We start from the raw sequence: 18,588 nt of genomic DNA on the forward strand, positions 1-18,588 counted from the left end.
GCAATTTGCTGATTTTACCGACTTTGTTATATCGAGGTTCAACTGTTTTGGCAAAACGTGGTCTGGCCTTTTCCTTGTCTGTAAGAAATCAAAGTAATTTACCCGCAACCACTACAGTTGGGCGTGCCGGGTTGCGGCGGCCAATGTTCCAAGCCGGTTGGTGTCGTCATCGCTTTCAAACTCAAAGTCTGACGAAAAGTCAGCGTCCTCTGACTCACTGCTATTCTATGTATAGCCGCTGAGGCAGCGGAATCTCGATGTCTGCGATCTCCCAAAGTGCGCGCGCCATTTCCAGAGCCAGATATTTTTGTGTTTTGCTTTCGCGATCGCAAAACTTCGGAGCGCGTTTAAAAATCACCGCCTGGCGGGAAAAAAGCAAACTGCTTAGAAAACTAAAATATAATTCTCCTCCTTCATGTCCGATAGCGCAGTATGTCCTTGAGCAGTGCGGAAGGTCTCGAAAGCGGCATTTCAAACTATCGATCGAGAGCTGACGATGCCCAATGGGCGCGCTACGGAAAGAGTTAAGCTTTGTTACTGCAATGAAGTTTTTGTTGCATGTTGTGCCCATGGTCACGTCGTCTTGCGCTTCAGCTATCTGTAAAAGACATGCTACTTGAAATTTTGGCATCTTGGCTTTAGTGATCACTGTTCAGATTGTCGGCAGCAACACAATCATTAGTGTAGAGTCCTTTTCTTTAGATGAGAACAATCATGAAACACAAAATATTTAAAATTCATTGTGGTGCTTGCAATACACTGATATTTCGTAAGCAGCAATATGTTTACGGATAGGTTATATATATTGCCACCTAGCGTTTTGGGGAGAAAGCGCACGGAGAAGACGAGAGAGTAGAGGATCCGACTGAATGATTCTGAGCCAGGACAAAACCACTTGGTCATCTTGTTCACCTTGTCGTCCAACCGCGTGACAAAACTGGTGGAGGTTGCTGGGTACGACAACGACCATGCATTCCATGCACAAGACCCCGTCCGGCAGCAGGAACAAGAGTCCTACGCCCATGAACACTCCAGTTCACAGAGCAAGCCGTCGACAACGACGCTTACCACCAGAGATACAAGGACAGCCCCAAGTCCGACATTGCTAGCATCTGTGTGGACCTCTGTATCTGCCACAGAGAAGTGCATGGAGCACGGAGTATAAGCGCATGGAGAAGATGAGAAAGTAGAGGATCCGACTGAACAGTTCTGAGCCAGGACAAAACCACCTTGTCATCTTGTTCACTTTGTCGTCCAACCGCGTGACAATATCACGATGTGCTGATAAAAGCAGTGCAATGCCATCAACATTAAAACAGCTACTGCTTTTGGGGTGCAGGGATTCGTTTCCCAGGCATGCCTTCTGCCGAGAATGAAGAGAACAGACATGTCACAGCATTTGGAAGGGGCTAATGATTGGTAAGCACACCATGCGTGTGCATTCATCATCTGCTGTTTGTGCCTTTCAACTGCAGAGTCACTTGTGCGTGTTGCTGCATAAAACAGTAGCTGTTGCATCGCATTTGGGCTTGGATAACTCCTCCTGACTCGTGCCTCTTCTACTTTGTCCGCAGGGCTTCTTTATGCACTGTGTGAAGAACCCAGAAGGTGAGTCGAGAGAGGGCTTATGCGTAACTTGCAGAGCCACTGAGATGTTGACTGCCGCATGCCGTAACACTTTTTTTTCTTCAGGCTTGTAAAGCAGTTGCTGTCAATGCCTATGTGCAGGAGGCAATGAAGTCATTCCCCTTGTTGTTCACTTGAGACAGGACCTGAATCATAGTGATTATCATACACAGTTCCAAACAACCATGCACTGCTCGTGCTGCCCTTCCCTAATCACCGCTGAAACAGAAACACCAAGTAAAGTGTTCTAGAAACACACAGTGAGCAAAATCGCATAGAAGCAGGGTGTCCCACCAGTGCCTTTTTCAGCTGTATTTTGACTTCTTGTCAACAAGAAAGAAAGAAGAATGCACCAGTTTCATTTTTAACTCGCAGGTGGTGCATCAGTCAACTAACCTCCGTTGATTCACCTGAGGCAGTGGATGGGTGTGATTGAATAACTTTGGTGTTTGAGCGGGGATCTTAAAAGTCGTCACATATTCATTCATGAAGCCACCATTGACGAAAATCAGAATCACAGCTTTATAGTTGCCAGGATTTCGTGGAAACTTGTCCCTAGAGCTTCAAGTTCTATTTTCTTCAGATTGATTCCTTTTTCTGCTACAATGGCTGCTGTTTTGTTTTCCAGGAAGCATCCAAGACTTGATTACAAACAGTGATCTCGAGATTAAGGCCTCAACTACTTTAATTTTAAGAAAGGCAAGTACTCTGCAGTTCTACACTTTTTTTTCACTGATTCCGCAGCATCCTGTACTGTGACATGCATTTTCCTTATAGGAACTGCTACTTAATTTTCACTCATATTACCCAGAATGATTGCATTTCCAGGTCTGCATCGTTCATAGGAACACATTTCTGTTTACCTGGTTTGTCCATAAAAATAAAAGAAAAGAAAAATCACTGTTGTTTGCACACATTGCCATTGGAGAAGTGAGTTGCTGGCTGCAGAGATGTAAGACTGAATGATGCCAAGCAGGGTTCTCTCTAGATACTTTTTAGGGGTGAACACGTTTGTAAACAATTGTAAGTAACATCCAAGGATTATGAAAAAAAACGAAAAGAACTGGAAATCTTGACCAGTCAACCGAAGTGGTGGGCGGTAAACTTGATCGGTGTACAGAAAAATGGAGCGCGACGGGTCAGTGGTGGCACGGGAGGGCGTTGGCCAGAAGCTAACCAAAGCATGCCCAGCCGTGTATAAGAAATAAGTATTATTACAAAAGTTGATTAATTATTGATTAGTGATTGGATTAAGGTGGACTAAGGTCGATTAAGGGGGATTAGTGTGGATTAGGGTCGATTATGGTAGATTAACGTCGATTACAGAAGTCTTTACATGGCATTCGTCTTCGCGTCTCTTCGGCGATAGCTAAGGATAGGGAGCCTACATGCAACGCCGTTAAAACGGCGTTGCATGTACGCTCCCTAGCTAAGGACACTTGGGACTTTCTTGTGTGGTGGGCTTAATTTCCACCGCCACCCATCGTGGGGACAACTCTGATTCCAAGTGTTTCAGTGAACAATGCAAACAATGCAAAATGGACTAATAGCGCTAATAGCCTGTATTATTCAAGTAGGCCTATTAGTGCTGGCGCTAATAGATGTATGAGACTACTTTAGACAGTGTGAATGTGTGCTTGTGCAACTAGGACCTTTGCTTACAGCATGCCACAATAGCATGCATGTACATTATGTGCAACCTGGAAACAAAACATGCATATTCCTGTTAGCCTTGTAGGCACTGCACCAAAAAACGATACAAAACATAGTAGATTTGTACAAATTTTCATAAGACTGACACAGTGAAAAAAAGAGAAATAAAATTTACAGGGTGTCTAGAACGTCGGTGCCTATTTTAAATTTCTTATCAGATGAACAATTTTGCATTTATTTTATTGAAGCTAAATAAATCTAACAAATAGGATACTGAAGGATGTAGGATTTGTTTCTGCTATGCATTTGATAGATAGCCAACAGCACGCTGAGGCGTTAGTCAAGCAGATGGCAAACTTTTCAAATGTTGCAACATCTTTCCATACATGAATGCGCTCGGCTGGCGTGCCAATACAAAATGTGCCAGTCCATGGGTTATGGGTTACATGATTAGCAGCCACACAGCTTCAATTAAAGCTATATGATGTTTTCTTGTCGTGATGGGCAAACCCAGAAGTGTATAGCACCATCAAGTACCGTACTCTGCCAGAACATGAGGCACCAAGTGTAATGCCTGAAAGATTGCTCAAATTTGTAAACAATGCTGGGACCTATAGAGGCTTTTACAACAGTGTAAAGTTTTCCTAACGTCTTATTTGCAAAGTAATGTTCGTTTCAGTGAAATCAGAATACAACTTAGTAAAGATGTGAAACATACAATATAGAAACCAACTTTCCTGATTTCCTGCATGTTAGAATATTTTCTAGGTTATAGTGCTTGAGAAGGCAATGTTCCACAAGGAGGTGGTGTCTACTTGCAGGTTTGGCCACAGGCAGCTTCTGCAATGTACGTCATGGCTGTATCCATGGCCGTCTTCCCAGCAGTTACTGTCCTCGTGGTGTCATCGGATGTTGAGTCAGGATCTGCGTGGACCGGTAGGCTGCTTTGCTCTCTCTGCACCAAGACGGGCTTTTTTTGGGGGGGAGGGGGGACTGTGCACATTTTGAGACACCTCCGACTTGGCACTACGGGAGCCATAGTCACCATCAATCACTTTAAGCAATATGACTCTCAGAGTGCATTCATTAGACAAACTAGCAGGCAGCATACCTATTGCTCTAATGAGGTTTCGCGTTGATTGTCACATCCCACAGGAGAGAAAGTGTCCTGGAAAGTGATCGACGTAGAATACAACTCTGGGTGTTTGTTTTGGATAATTCAAAGTTGAATAAGGTGGGGGTCATGCAGAATTATTCATTATGTGTAATTGTAAGTCGCAGCCATACAAAGTGACAGACAGTGAAGCCAGAGGGAGCATTAGGGAAGATAATTGTTATGTTCTAATTCAAATGTAGAAATAATAAGGTAAAGGGAAATGAAAATAGACATAAAGATAACTTGCCAATGGTGGGTACTGAACCCATTATCTTCTGCATTAAACGTGCGGCGCTTTACCAATTTAGCTATTGTGGGGGCCATCCCCCCCGCCCACTTTCTTGGGCATTTGTGTATGTGCAAGCTGGGACAAAATAATACCAGATCTGTGAGCACATGTCAAGCTGCATTTTCGCGCCCTTTAACAAAGCAACCACCTTCTGATATATTTGTTATATCTGATATATGGATATTGGATATAATGAAGCTATTTTTGTGTCAGGTGCAACTTCGTTATAATGAGGTTCTAATCATTATAATGCTGGTCAAGTGTAGGCTTGTAATTTAATCAGCTCTTTATTGTGTCTCTCAGGCAGATTCTTCATGCCGGTTTGTGGATATCTGGTGTTCAATGCTGGTGATCTCACTGGGAGGATTGTCTGCTCTTATGTGCCTTTGGTAAGAACCTTTTTCTTTCTTTCTTTTTTGTACTGTACCCTTGCTCATCCGGAATGTGGTTGGAATGGGCCGAGTTTGTTTAGCACCCAGTGGCGAGGGTTGACACCTGGACGAGTTAGTACAAATTAATTGCTATGTGACAGGCACCACCCATGTGTTCTTTCTTTGTGTTCTGACTGTCTTGCTGTTCATAGCAACGAACTGCGTGTTGCGAGGCGTTTAGGAAACTTGCGGGATTAGCATGAACTTGGCTGATGCAAGACAGGGGTTGTCAGAAATCACCGGGAGAGGCATCCGTACTGCAGTGGACATAGGTTGGTGATGATGTCGACGAAATAATAATGGCATGCAGAACTAAACATTGTTGTTTATTTTTAACAAGCCATTTCAGAGAAACGTGAGAGAAGAGCATTGAGAAACCGAAACAGTGAGGAAAGAGCACAGCATTCCTCTGTTCTGCAGCTCGCAGACAGTGTTACATCTGGGTTAGTCGACCCTTCAGCAAAGTGCAGAGAAGGCTCAAGAATCGAATTGCCAGCATACATTTATTAATTCAAGATGCGCCACAGTACAACGCTTGTGGCTGATAGTCCAAAACTCTTGTGAGACCAATTGAGTATGCATGGCCGCTGCGCCAGGCTAACCGAACAAGGCTGTCAAGCAAAGACACGCCATTTTCCCAGTGTTATCCACAGCATGCTTAAAAGAAGTATGTTTTAACGAACCCATTGCGGTAGCTCAGTGGCACGAAGTTGCGGGTTCAATCCCAGCCGTACCAGCTGCAAATTCGAAGGGGCGGAATGCACAAACACTTGTGTACCATGCATTGGGTGAATGTTGAAGAGCCTTAGATGGTCAAATATAATTCGGAGTCCCCCACTACAGTGTGTCTCATGATCAGATTGTGGTTATGGCATGTTAAACCCCAGAATTTAATTTAAGTATTCAAGATGCTAGGTGAGGAATGGTAAGGGGCGAGGCTCAACAGGGAAAATCTCGGCAACCTATGGTTCACAGATGAACTGTCCTTCAGCAACATTGTAGATTACTTAAAAAATACATATATATGGAAGATTATCAGTACTCTGTTAAAGTTACAGAATGGGTGCCACTGAAAGAAAAACGCAGTTGAGGACACCACAGAGAACTAGGTAGTGTGACAAGCCTAGGAGACTTTCTGGCAGAGGATGTTGTCAGACGATGCAAGATAGAGGTAATTGGAGGTCGTTGAGAGAGAGACCTTCATTGTGCGTTGGGCATTAGATGATGGCTAGGGAGTGTGATAAACGTCCTGAGAACTAAGTGTTATGTGCTTGATTACCAAACTGGGTAGCATGTTGCTTGATACGATAATAATATATTGAAGGGTATGGATGCATGGTTATTTCTGTGGCTGTGTAAGTACATTGAGTGTGCTCATTTGGCAAGGTGCAAAAACAGCCTCCTCTGTCCTTAGATGAATACAGCTGAACCTCCATATAGCAAACGCAAATTCTTGCAAGCTTTATATTATTGATATTAGTGTGTTTGCTTATAACGAATATCAGATATAATGAAAGTATTTTTTGTGTAAGATGCGACTTCGTTATAACTAGGTTTGACTGTACTTGTCACTATAGTCAATATCAGAGTCCTGCTATATTGGCTGCTAGCCTTAAGAATGATGTGTGACATATAGAATGTTCATCAGGCAGCCAGAGCTTTCTGATAAATTTGGAATTCTTCCTTGGAATTCTGGAATTCTTCCTCGCAACCTCTGTGCTGTGTTGAAGAAAGTAGGTCACTGCTCGCTCCTGTGGAGGAGCAGGTGAACTGCAGCATTTGAAAGAAATTATGCTATCAAGATCAAGAGATCAGGACAAGGGGGTCACAGAAAAATGCAGACTTGACTGACTGGTCAAATAAGAGCCCGGAGCCATTTTGACAGACAATTATCCTTGTTGTAATGTTTGCTCTGAGCTTTCCTTGTTTGCGTGCTGTTAAAGGGACACTAAATAATAAAAAAAAAAAACAGAGTTGTGCAGTATTGCTTAGCTACGATTCTACAATACCAAAAATACAAATTGAATACAAATCAAACCTGAGAAGAGGTTTGATTGGTCAGAAAAGATGCATAAATGAAAGATTGGTGGCGCCCCCGCCTAGAGTTCCCCACACTATCTCGCCGTGACGTCACGGATTTTGACAGAATCTAAATCAGGTCTAGCTAACCATTTACTGGTAAAGAAGGACTACATTGCAGTTTGAAGAAACCAATAACTCGACCTAGCATGCTTTCGGAACTATTTCTCCATCAGAAAAGCTTATATGCGAAAAAACACGTTGAAATTTGGGACGTCACTCTGACTTACCACCTCATGGGTTTCGGCACGAAGTTCAAGAAACTGTAATTTGGACTTTGTTTTCTCTTTTAGTAATCAACGTCTTTCTGCAAAGTAATCAAAATACAGTTTTGCAAAAGCACTTTATCAGTCTAAGCCCATTTAGTGTTTCTTTTTAGTTTTCGTTTAAACACAGTGAAGATTGACAAATAGCACGAAATAAAAGTGGCCTGCCATGTCCCTTCATTGTCCTGCTTGTGACTCTTTTCATGTATAGCATGGCATTATCTGTGTGACATACTGCGCAACAGTTCAACAAGGCTGCGGTTTTCTCTTGCAGAATGAAAAACACGAAAAGACGGTGTTGTGGTTGACCTTGGCGCGCACAGTGTTCATCCCGCTCTTTATGCTGTGCAATGCACATCCTCGACGTTACCTGCCAGTCTTGCTGGATTCGGACGTTGCCTTTGTGGCCCTCATGACTGCATTTGCATTCACTAACGGGTACCTGCTCAGTGCGTCCATGATGCAGTCCTCTAGGTGAGTGAATCTGATGACGCTTGAGGTGCAACGTGCTTGCGGCATTGTATAATGGAGTCTGAAGGAAAAGCATGAGATTTACGACGCAAAATCAGAGCCGCAGTATACTTCGGTTTGCTCAATTTTATACTTGGCTGGCAACACTGCAGAAGCTACTACACAAGTAGTGCAGTCATGGAAATCTCATTCTGCATCTTTCACAATGCAATCATTATAGATGTGCGACGCTTTCTACAAAACAACACCTTCACACATTACAACTACATCTTGTGGACGTAAAGTTATGTCAAATCAACGCCTCCTCTAGAAAGATGCCTGCCTTGGCGCCAAAAACCTGCTGCCCTTACCTTTCCCCTTTTCCTCCTTTCCACTTGAGGTAGAAGCTAGCGATCGTAGCGGTGATCGCTTGCAACACACACGCGCGCATGCGCGTGTGTGTGTTGACACCATGACACCGCACCACCCCAACCCCCTGCGGAGATAGGGTAGATGGTGGCGCCATCTCTTGACAACTGACCGCAACTCAAGGCGCGACGGCTACTATGGGTGAGCGAGTGACGCCGCAGGCATCTTTCTAGAGGAGGCGTTGGTCAAATTGTATATTATTTGTGCCCCTTTGTGCCCCCAGTATGCGACATACTATTATGTTTTGATTGCAAGTGCAAATGTTGGGTTGTGGCTGCAGGTCGCAACAACGTGTCATTCTGCTTGTCTATAGTGGTAAATAGGTTCATATCTACGATGTCTTCCATGTGATAATCACATCGTACTTTGCAACATCAAAGTATAAGACCTAAATTTACATTTTGTTACATGATGCATACCTATATCGTATTTACTCGCATAATGTTTGCACTTTTTTTAGCGGCAAATTGATGCACAAGTTAGGGGGTACAATAATTCCGCTGGGAAAATTTTTGCTAGAATGTTCTAGGTACTAAATAGAAAAATGAAAAAATAAGGTGGCTGTTAATCGTGATATTCGTACCAGCCACTGTAAGCCTAAACGAAATACTTCTTTCGAGCAGTTCTTACATTTGTAACAAGGGGGAAGAGACAGGAAGCGGGAACTGATTGATTACTCAATTGATTACTCCAGGAAAAAACATTCCGCAGAAACCATCTCGGGATCACTGTCTACGTTAATGCGATTAGCATTGGAACAATGTGCTGACGCAACGTATTGCCACCGCTGAAACACGTCATATATTAGGTGTGTACTGCAGCCAGGCTCCTCTCTTGCACTTCCCTCTAGGCACACTATGCCATCTAGCAGTGCTACGGTGAAGTTCATGCATGTTCAAATGAGATTGTCTATTCAGATTAAATGAGATTGTCTATTCAGACAAGATTGTCCGAATATATGTCGCGGGTTCAATTGTGCCCAGCACTGGATAAATCTTAAACAATTTTTTAATTGAAGAGCGGCACATGCCCAGTGGCATATAGTACTGAGGGATCCAAATTGGCGTTACAGAGGTTACATACAGGCATACATATCGCAAACAGCATGAAATTCCTAAAGAATGCTAATCACATTAAAATTGTTATTTTGATGGCCAAAGGGGGGGGGGGGGGGTGTTCAAGCAATATGCTGAGTATTATGCTTATAAATATGGTATATTTCTTTCATATGAAGCACACTGTTTTTTGGTCCAAATGCAAGAAGTGAGAGAAGTCTCTCTAGCCTAGTGTTGCCTGCTATGTATAAAATTGGAGCTGCTGCAATGGCTCTGTGCAGCTGAGCACAAGGTTCTGAGTTCGTTTCCCGGCCACCGTGGCTGCATTCCATTCTGGGCGGGATGCAAGCGTGCTGAGCTTTGGGTGCACGTAAATAGACCTCGTTTGGTCAGAAATTAACCTGGCGCCATCCACCCCAAGTGGTTCACTCATTCGTTGATGTGGGATGCTAAACCTGTTAAGCCCAGTCAATTAATCAGTCACTAATGCCATTCGTCCAAATTTGTAACCCAGCGTCGTGCGCTGTGAAAGAGACACGGGGAAAACGTGTGATCGGAAAGTGAGGACTTGATTCCCTCTGGCTCTGCATTCCATTCACCACAGCAGGTATTCATTATACACAGCCGCAGAAAGTGGTCTACCAGTATGCCTGGCGCATCGGGGTTCTCCGCATCTTCTCTCGATTTCTTTTCTGCAGAAATAATCTATGTTCTGGCTGCCAGAATTCTTCTCACGCCACTTTTCAATTATTGTCTATTCTCAGATGCTTTGACAGAAAGCACAATGTGTAACATGTATGGCTTTTCAAGCATGCAGCACATCATTGGCATATCTGGAAAGGCCAAAGGTCGAGAACTGTAAATTATTGAAAAGCCAAAGACGAAGCAGCAACAGCTAGAAAACTTAGTGCGCAGATAGTGTGCGCAGCAGTGGTGCAAAACTATTTGTAAATTGACTATTGATATTATCGACAGTATTGTTACAGTTTTCTAACGTTTGCTATTGATAATGTTATCAAATGTGGTGCTTAGGAATGGACCATGATGAGTGGGTATAACACAGACAATGACCAGGGCAAACAGCAGAGTAAAACACCAACAACTCACATATAGAGACACCAAGAGAGACTCCATCTATGCCTTCGCACATCTCTCACTCAAGTGTAACATGAGAGGCTTCCCAATTTCTCTTCTTTCAATGAAGCATTATCATTCAATTATCAATGAAGAATTCAAAAGCTAAAAAATGCAGGAAATAAAACGAGAATCATAACATTGTTCAACAGATATAAAAATAAAGAAAAAACATTGCACATTGTGTAACCAGTTTTATAAAGCCCACAGCAACTTCAGAGAACAGCTGAATTGCTGCAACTGGTGTGTGAGCTTCCTAAAATTGATGACACCTGCCACCAGCAGTGATGTTTGATGCTGCTCCATCGCACACCATGTCTACTGTAATGTATATGTGCATAAAATCTGCTGTTCTAGATCAGCATGCATGTCTCATGGTGTCTTTTTGATTGTGGTCCAATGGGCCCAGCCTGTGAATGCAGGCATATTGGGCCCACAAGGGGATTGTGTTGTGTGGTGTAACTCGCTGCCAATTGCATCATTTCAGGAAAGTGCCAAGCTACCTCCAGGAAAGGACAGGATTCCTCATGTGTTCGGCAATTATGACGGGCCTCACGATTGGAGGCTTTGCGTCTGTTCTTCTCATCAAACTGCTCTGAAGTCAGCTTGTTGCTTGGAGCATCGCGATTGAACACCACTCCAAGCACGGCCATTTGTTGTCTGCATTGGAGTACGCATTTTAATATCAGTGTAGCTGAAATGCCTTCTTTTCAGCTACTTGACAGCTCTGTTGCCTTTGTCTATTGAATCTCATCGAGTTTCTCAGGGCATCCGCATTTTATTTTGGAAATGTGATTAGAGGCATAAAATGCTTTTCTGATTGTGTAAAGTTTTGGAGGTGGACTCTACAACCGAGCGTTAGCCAAGAAGAATTCAAAGGAAACCTTTTACCGCACAGTTAATAAAACATTGCTCATTAATGTAAGGATCAAGCCAGCTCCCCCCTGCTATTTTTAGGTGGTGGCTGTGCCGACCAGTGAGCTATTGCAGAGTTTATTTTGTTGTCGTTGTTGTTTTTGTCCTTTAGTGCTGTCTGGGCTGTCATCACAACAATAGACAGTTTTAGCTGAGCATTGCTAACGATACATTCCGTTGACATTTTACGCGCTCACTCATTACACACAGCTGTGTTCACTTTGCATTTTCAATTAGCATATCGTAGTGCGCTTCCCCCCGAGAAGCAAGCGATGCGCAGCCTGCTTGGCTGTAAAACGATAAAGAGGCCAAATGGAAGCATTGTCACACTCCATTCAATCGACTCTGCAGCAGAGCGGAGGGCAGCATTCTGCCTTTCGCTACTGGCATGATCATTGCACTCACACCCACGGTATTCCTGCTGAATGGTTGTGTGCAAATTGTGAGGATACACTACCCTGATCAGAGCTGACTGAAAGTGCTCAGCTAAAACTCTTTAATACAGTCAAACCTCGTTGTAACAAAGTCTGATCTGATACGAAAATAGCTTCTTTATAGTCTGATATTTGTTATAAACATATGTAATACCGTACTATACTGTACTGTATCACATACTGTAATGTATGTATGGAGAATACTGTAATAGCAGTCAGACAACCTTTGTTTACTTCGTCATATCCGATAATTCTTTATATCTGTGTTAATTATATCGAGGTTCGACGATAATCTCTAATGATGTTAGCATTTGCAAATACCTTATACACCTTGACAAAGCAGCTAGCTATGAAGTCTGCATGTTGGTTATAGAATTGAACAATGTCAAAGTATGTTAATTGTTTTTTTTTTTACTTTTGTTAAATACATTGAATACTTTGACAGCATTTTTTCACAAAATATTTGTCATCAAAGTGTCCATACACTGAACAGCCTGTCCCATGCAGAATGCAGTACGTCTGAGCAAAAATGAGGCAACATAGGGTACAGCATCACTTTAACTGACACAAATAGTATCCCATGAGCAGTAAGGTACAGTTATCTTGTTTTAGTCATTTGAAAGACAGCAATAAAGATAGCGTTGCCATCAAAATCTTTGAACCAACATATTTTTCATGTTCTTCAATATTTGAAATCAGCACTCCATGACAGTGTCCTTTTACTTGTGACCGTTATGGAACTTTCAGTGTATTGGTATAAATTTTGAGAAAACATTTTAGTATCAGAAGTTATGATCTTTATTTTTACAAGGCCTATAAACATCTTGTCCTCTTTCTTATTGAAAAAGCTAGTGAATACATGGACACTGAATAAAATGGCATGTGTATAGAAAGACAAGGGGAAATCAAGCAGCCAAGGACCGGTAAGTCAAAGCTTGTCACAAAAGGTGCATAACTTGAGCACCGTATGGCATTGACACAGTGAGACTCGGTAATGCATCCATTGTGTTGAAAAGTAAAAACAAAAAAATTCATCATTTTAATCCCTCCAAGTCGAAAATTGACTAATCTTTTCTTCACACTAAGGGCATAAAGAAAGCGCACCTTCCCCGACATAACAAGAAAGGTTAATATGGACAATCTATTCCCATGTTAATGTCCATGTAACCGTATATATAGCAAAAAATGCGGCAGAACTATGGTGAGTTGTGTATTGTAAATTGTGAACGTCGCACACATATGCATGCACGAAAGCACACAGGTTATGGCCAGGCCCAGGACTGGTTGTGCGAAATTTGAAAATCGCCGATACGAACCTACATTTGCAAGACTGACGAAATTGACCGAATTATCCGGTGGGTCGAATTAAACAAAATTCAGAAAAAAAAATGTCACAGTTTCGCTCTAAGGGCGAAGCAATGAATGCGATAGCAACACAGCAATGTCATACGAAGTAAGGTGAGCGGCTTTGGTAGCAATATGAATTGTAGTAAACATGAGCTGATTAAGTAAGCAGGTGTGCTGCGGCGTAAGTAGACCGACATGAAGAGAGACTCGATGACCTACGAGGAGGCGCGTGTGAAACGGTGGTGTTGATGAGAAGCGCTTCCCGTGGGCAGCGCGTGCGAAGGGACACACCTGTAGCGCTGCACTCCCAACCCGGGCAGCATTGCATGTGTAGCGTGCGTTGGAAAATGTGGCCCGACTATTAGTAACTGATTGAACAAGCGTGGTGTGAGCGCGCACAAACAAACATGAATAGATCACACTGAATGACTGCAGAACGACTGTCAAAACGCTGGCAGCAAGCGCATATATACGCCGCAGCAGCGGGCGAAGGTACGTGCGGTCTATCGCTTCAACGGAAACTGAGCGGCGAATGCACGGCGCATAAAGGAAAGGTCAGAGCCGTGTGGAGATAAGAGACGGTGCGGACGAGCGACGAGCGCGGTTGTTGGCAGCGTAGAAGTGCGCCCCCCCCCCCCCCCCCCCGCGCTCCCTCCGGCGCTGGCTTCCCGCTTCCTTGCTTGCGCGTGGGTGATTGAGTGCGTTCGCTCTCCGTGATAGCGCGCGTCCCCGCACGCTTCCGCTCGGGCATACGGCGCGCGGCGGAGATTTTATCTATAGGGAACCTCACGGCGACGGCGACAGCAGAAATCCGGTAGAAGTGTCCATACAATTGCTATCGCAATAAAAGAACGCTCAAACGTGCATGACGCTTATTCATATGACAGTGTTTGCCCTATTCTAAAATGCGCCTACTTTCTGTGTGTCCAAAGTAGAAAACTAACGTAGAAATTTAATTAAAGCTCATAAACAAAGTAGAAGTATAACGTGAATCCTACGCCCGGTCAAGAAAAATTGGCAAGGGCTTCTAGTACGTGTTGCGCGATGGCGGCCGGTTTTGTGAAGTCAGCTTCACCACACTGTACGCGTGTTAAGTGGTAAAGCATACGCATTTCTCGAAGGTGGTTTTGGTTTTATTTTCGATTGCACCGCGCAGGCAAATTCCGGCCCAATTTTCTTGGGGGGGTAAACAAAAACGCGCGTTAGGATTTGGTAAGTATACCGTAACCATACATTGTGATCTACGGCAGACCGAAAATAGGCGTTCTCGAAGAGATATTTTGACGTGTGTTCAACGCATTCAATGTCCCCAAGCTTCGCGCCGAGACACGCTGCCATAGAGTTCCTCACTATATTACCGTAAGAAACTCTATGCACGCTGCTGTCTGGTCAGATTCGAATTATCCGGCGAAGGCCAGGCGGAGGAAACACCTTTATTAAGAGAAATTTTAGGGCGTTGTAGATGGCCGCTTGTCTGCGGCGACCTCTCCCGCCCAGGCAATAATTCCTTTTTGGAGCTTTTCTTCTGGAGACCGTGTTAGGGTTTCCCATGTCGTTTCAGAGGGAGCTGGCCAGAGGGAGCTGGCCAATTTTAGGATCGAAATAGCGAACGTTTGGGCACGTATAAATGCATGCGCACTGGCCGGGACCTTCGGTCGGGATTGAATTAACGGAAGACTACTGTATTTGATTTGGAAATGGTCCACTCGGTCATTTTGGTTATTTAACGCAATGGAGAGTGCATTTTTAGGTGCTAGCTTTCTTTTTTAAAGGGACACTAAAGAGAAACACTAAATCAGTTGATCAATTATTCTTTGAAAACGCCGCTTTCGGTAAGTTTGCAGCAACATCTACTTTGGTTATAAGAAGAGAAAATAAAAGTCAAAGTTATTTTATTTTATTTTATTTCGGGTGAAACCCAATGTGCCTTTACGTCAATGTGGCGTGGTGGATTCGGTCCATCGCCTTTTTTTTTTTTTTTTAGAATAGAATGCAGTCGATCTGTCTTTACCGATAAATAAATTACCGTTAGTCCCCGAGTGGAGACCGTAAAAATCCATAGACTTCACGCTTTTAATTGTTTGTGCGTCTGCTGTGGCTTATTAAACTCCTCATGTGAAGAGTTTATTGACTTCTTTGGTATTATAACTAGGGTAATTTACTAATACAGCTCAGATAATTTTTCTCTTTATTGCCCTTTTAAAGAATTTACCTATAAAGCACCTCTGGCATGTTGAGCACATTTTAAATGAATGTGCGCATCTTGTACAGCGTGCCGTGGGGCAGCCAGTAGTTCCAAAAGCATCCCTCTGTTTCCTTCCTGGATTTTCCGTTGCTTTCTTCGTACGCACGTCTTGGCATATCAGGCGCGTGACGTCACTAGGGTAACAGCTGCTGTGAAAAAAAAATTAAAAAAAAAAAAAAAACGAGTGTTGTGGACATCGTTGCAAGACTTACACTTATGGAACGTTACGGTGGTGTCGGCGCAGTATAGCGTCGATGCATTGAAGTAGCAAGAAAATAAACTTCACTGTGCAGATTTCACCGTGCATGATTACAAGAATGTCACACCTCGTTATAAAGAAACTGGTTATAACGAACTAATGGTTAAAACGAAGTAATCGTAACTATCCTTCAAATTTCCATACACAACTATGTATTTGAATTTTATTTTTGACGAAGCAAGCCCCCTTTTTGTAATAAAGATTTACTGATCGTTTTGAGCCGATTGAGCCGTAATGAGGTGGCGCGAAACGCTGCTTTAACTAGTCTGGATCGGAAGTTCAAAGCTTCCGCGGCGAGTGGCGATATCGATCGGCTTATCAACGTTTCTTGAACGCACTGTGAGTACGTTGCCCGTCACTGGACGCCAACGCAATGAAATGTTTGTTTTTTCATTATTTATAAATACAAGCATCTGATTAATAGCGTAGGGCGACGAGCGTTGTGTGAAATGACAGGCTTGCAGATCATGCAGCCAGCATAAGCCGTCGCTGGGGCTAGGATTTGGACACCACCTAATCATGGCTGTGGACTACATGAACCACAGCCAAATGCTAATTGTGCCGACACGGCATGCACGTCAAAACCTTTTCTTTTCCCAACACATTCTGTGCTGGCCCATATATATATATATATATATATATATATACACACACACCTGCAGCGTCATTGGGAAAATTTTAGGACTGTGCGTCAGATAACGTCCACGTAACCACCCAGACAGTGCAGTGTCACTTAACCTTTTTAGCCACTTGATCTAATGCAACCTCAGAACACCTACAACCGCGTAACTACGTGTATAATCTGGGATATGGTTTCATTTCGCCATGGACTCCGAGATCGAGCCGCGCGCGCGGCTTGGAGCGGCTCGCGCACCCCCCAACATCGAAGGCTACTGCAGGCCACGGTTTCGCTTTCGGTTTCCTGTCAAATCCGCCGTTGGCGCCACAGTACTCGCTGCCAGCGTTGCAGCAATGGCGAACGCCAGCAATGGGCCGGTCCGAAGTCCCGGCGGCGAAGAAACAGGGTCCAAAATCAACAGTCTTCCACAATCACAGGTCACCAGTGAGCAGGATGCCTGTACTGTCACATGGGGATTCACACTCGATCAACTGTACAAAATGGCCACTGCGTTTTTCAAGGGTAAGCACTTGTCTCCCCGCTGTCGCGCTGTCTTACTTCCGCTGATTGTATTTGCGTTTTTTACTCTGAAACAGGGTGTACTTGAGTCTAGTGCCGCGCGCGTGTCATGTGTTCATGACAACGCGTGGAAGGGGCGCGGCTTGCCGTAATGTGTGCGACCAAGCTCCCACGACAAGATTGAGCACAGCCTAAGGAGAAGGCCGTGCGAGCCATGTGAAATCATAGAACGGGTCAAAAAAATTATGCGAGAATCGTCCCTTATTTTTCTTCGCGCAGTAAATGTGGATATCGTGTGTATGATCACGTAGACTGACCTGTGACAAGACGTACTGTTACAACAGCAACTAGATTTCGTGCGAATGTAGCTGCAAATTTTGTTTGAAGTACCGTAATCCGCAGAAGATCATTGATCCTTAGGATATAATCACCTATAATTGGTTGCCTACGTCGACTCAACTGGGCCTGACTGTGTTTTATTACATTGTCGTCTTACCATGCCACCGTTGCCTGCATTATCTGATTGTGTCAGCATCATGATTGTAACATCAGCACACTTTATTTATTATTATTATTATTTTTTTATCTTTTCGAACGTATACAGAACACGAAGGAAAAGCCTTCCACATTTCTTACGAAGACAAGGTGAATCTTGTAGCCTACACACTTCAAGTAACACATGGAAAGTACAACCCAGAGAGATGTAAACCTCTTGGCTACCTCGACGTCGTAGGAAGGGACAGGAGGTGTGTATTGAAATGAAAGGCTTGAAGCGAGCCAGTTTTACTTTTTCTTTATTTGACTGACATGCATTGCTTGTTTCCTTAACAGGCAAGCCTGGACTTCATTAGGAGACACAGACCGTGAGACAGCCATGAAGAAGTTCATTGAGTTGCTCAACCTTAAATGCCCCCTATTCCGACCTTTCATTGAAGCACACAAGGCAGATATGGAAGAGAAAGAGCGCAAAAGGTGAACTTATCGGACCTATTTTCACTGACGCCTTTTAGAGGAAGGGAGAATATGAAAGTGATATATGCCTCAGAGATATATAATTTGCAATTTTGGTGCATATTACTCGAGAAGCAGGTTTTACTGAATGTTTTTACTAGGGGTGGCAGGGTGGCGAAATTTTGCGAATCGAATAAGAATATATATATAAAAGGCATTCAACTATTGAACTGAACAATGAATATTTTCTCCTATCTGAACAAATTGAAGTAATAATGTTTTCGTGGAGTCCATTGGAAGAAAACATTTATATTTACATTATTGATAAGTGCATGTAATGCCGTTCACAGCAGAACATCTGGGGAACCGAGGAGCTTGCAAATGATAAAAGTACTCCTTTCAGTTACCCTGTGTGCTGTGACAATGACGGTAATGAAACAAGAGAACAGCAAGCCACCAGATGTGCGTAGAGTGGTGTGTTCATGAAAAGGGCCATATGTAGTGGCACTGCTCGTCTGTTTAAATTATGTGCTACTGGGATGTTGGCCTAAGACAAAAAATTATTTTCCTAAATTGAGACAACCATTTCATAGGCTGCCTAAAAGAGAGACATTCTAATTGAATGACTGGAAGTTATTGTGCAGAAGTTGGCTTCTCCATGCGTTTGCTTAGAAACTGGTGCCTCTCCGCAGCTGTTGTGCAGCACAATCATTCGGAAGAGTCTCTGCTTG

General features: G+C 43.5%; 2 protein-coding genes across 2 annotated transcripts in view; both read left to right on the forward strand.

Moving 5' to 3' along the window:
• LOC119457630 (equilibrative nucleoside transporter 3-like) overlaps window positions 1–12,985 on the forward strand; it is a 32,085-nt gene extending 19,100 nt beyond the window's left edge. The window contains exons 8-13 of the mRNA XM_037719263.2: window positions 1,575–1,608; window positions 2,255–2,325; window positions 4,101–4,215; window positions 5,028–5,113; window positions 7,775–7,974; window positions 11,056–12,985. Coding sequence (XP_037575191.1) covers window positions 1,575–1,608; window positions 2,255–2,325; window positions 4,101–4,215; window positions 5,028–5,113; window positions 7,775–7,974; window positions 11,056–11,167 — 618 coding nt within the window. The 3' untranslated portion in view covers window positions 11,168–12,985. The remainder of the gene's footprint in view (window positions 1–1,574; window positions 1,609–2,254; window positions 2,326–4,100; window positions 4,216–5,027; window positions 5,114–7,774; window positions 7,975–11,055) is intronic.
• A 3,729-nt stretch (window positions 12,986–16,714) lies between these two features.
• The window catches only part of LOC119457632 (Golgi resident protein GCP60), a 30,910-nt gene continuing 29,036 nt past the window's right edge, over window positions 16,715–18,588 (forward strand). The window contains exons 1-3 of the mRNA XM_037719264.2: window positions 16,715–16,909; window positions 17,511–17,652; window positions 17,738–17,878. Of these exons, the coding sequence (XP_037575192.1) occupies window positions 16,741–16,909; window positions 17,511–17,652; window positions 17,738–17,878 (452 nt within the window). The 5' untranslated portion in view covers window positions 16,715–16,740. The remainder of the gene's footprint in view (window positions 16,910–17,510; window positions 17,653–17,737; window positions 17,879–18,588) is intronic.

The sequence above is a fragment of the Dermacentor silvarum genome, chromosome 7 (assembly GCF_013339745.2).
Source record: "Dermacentor silvarum isolate Dsil-2018 chromosome 7, BIME_Dsil_1.4, whole genome shotgun sequence".
NCBI lineage: Eukaryota > Metazoa > Arthropoda > Arachnida > Ixodida > Ixodidae > Dermacentor > Dermacentor silvarum.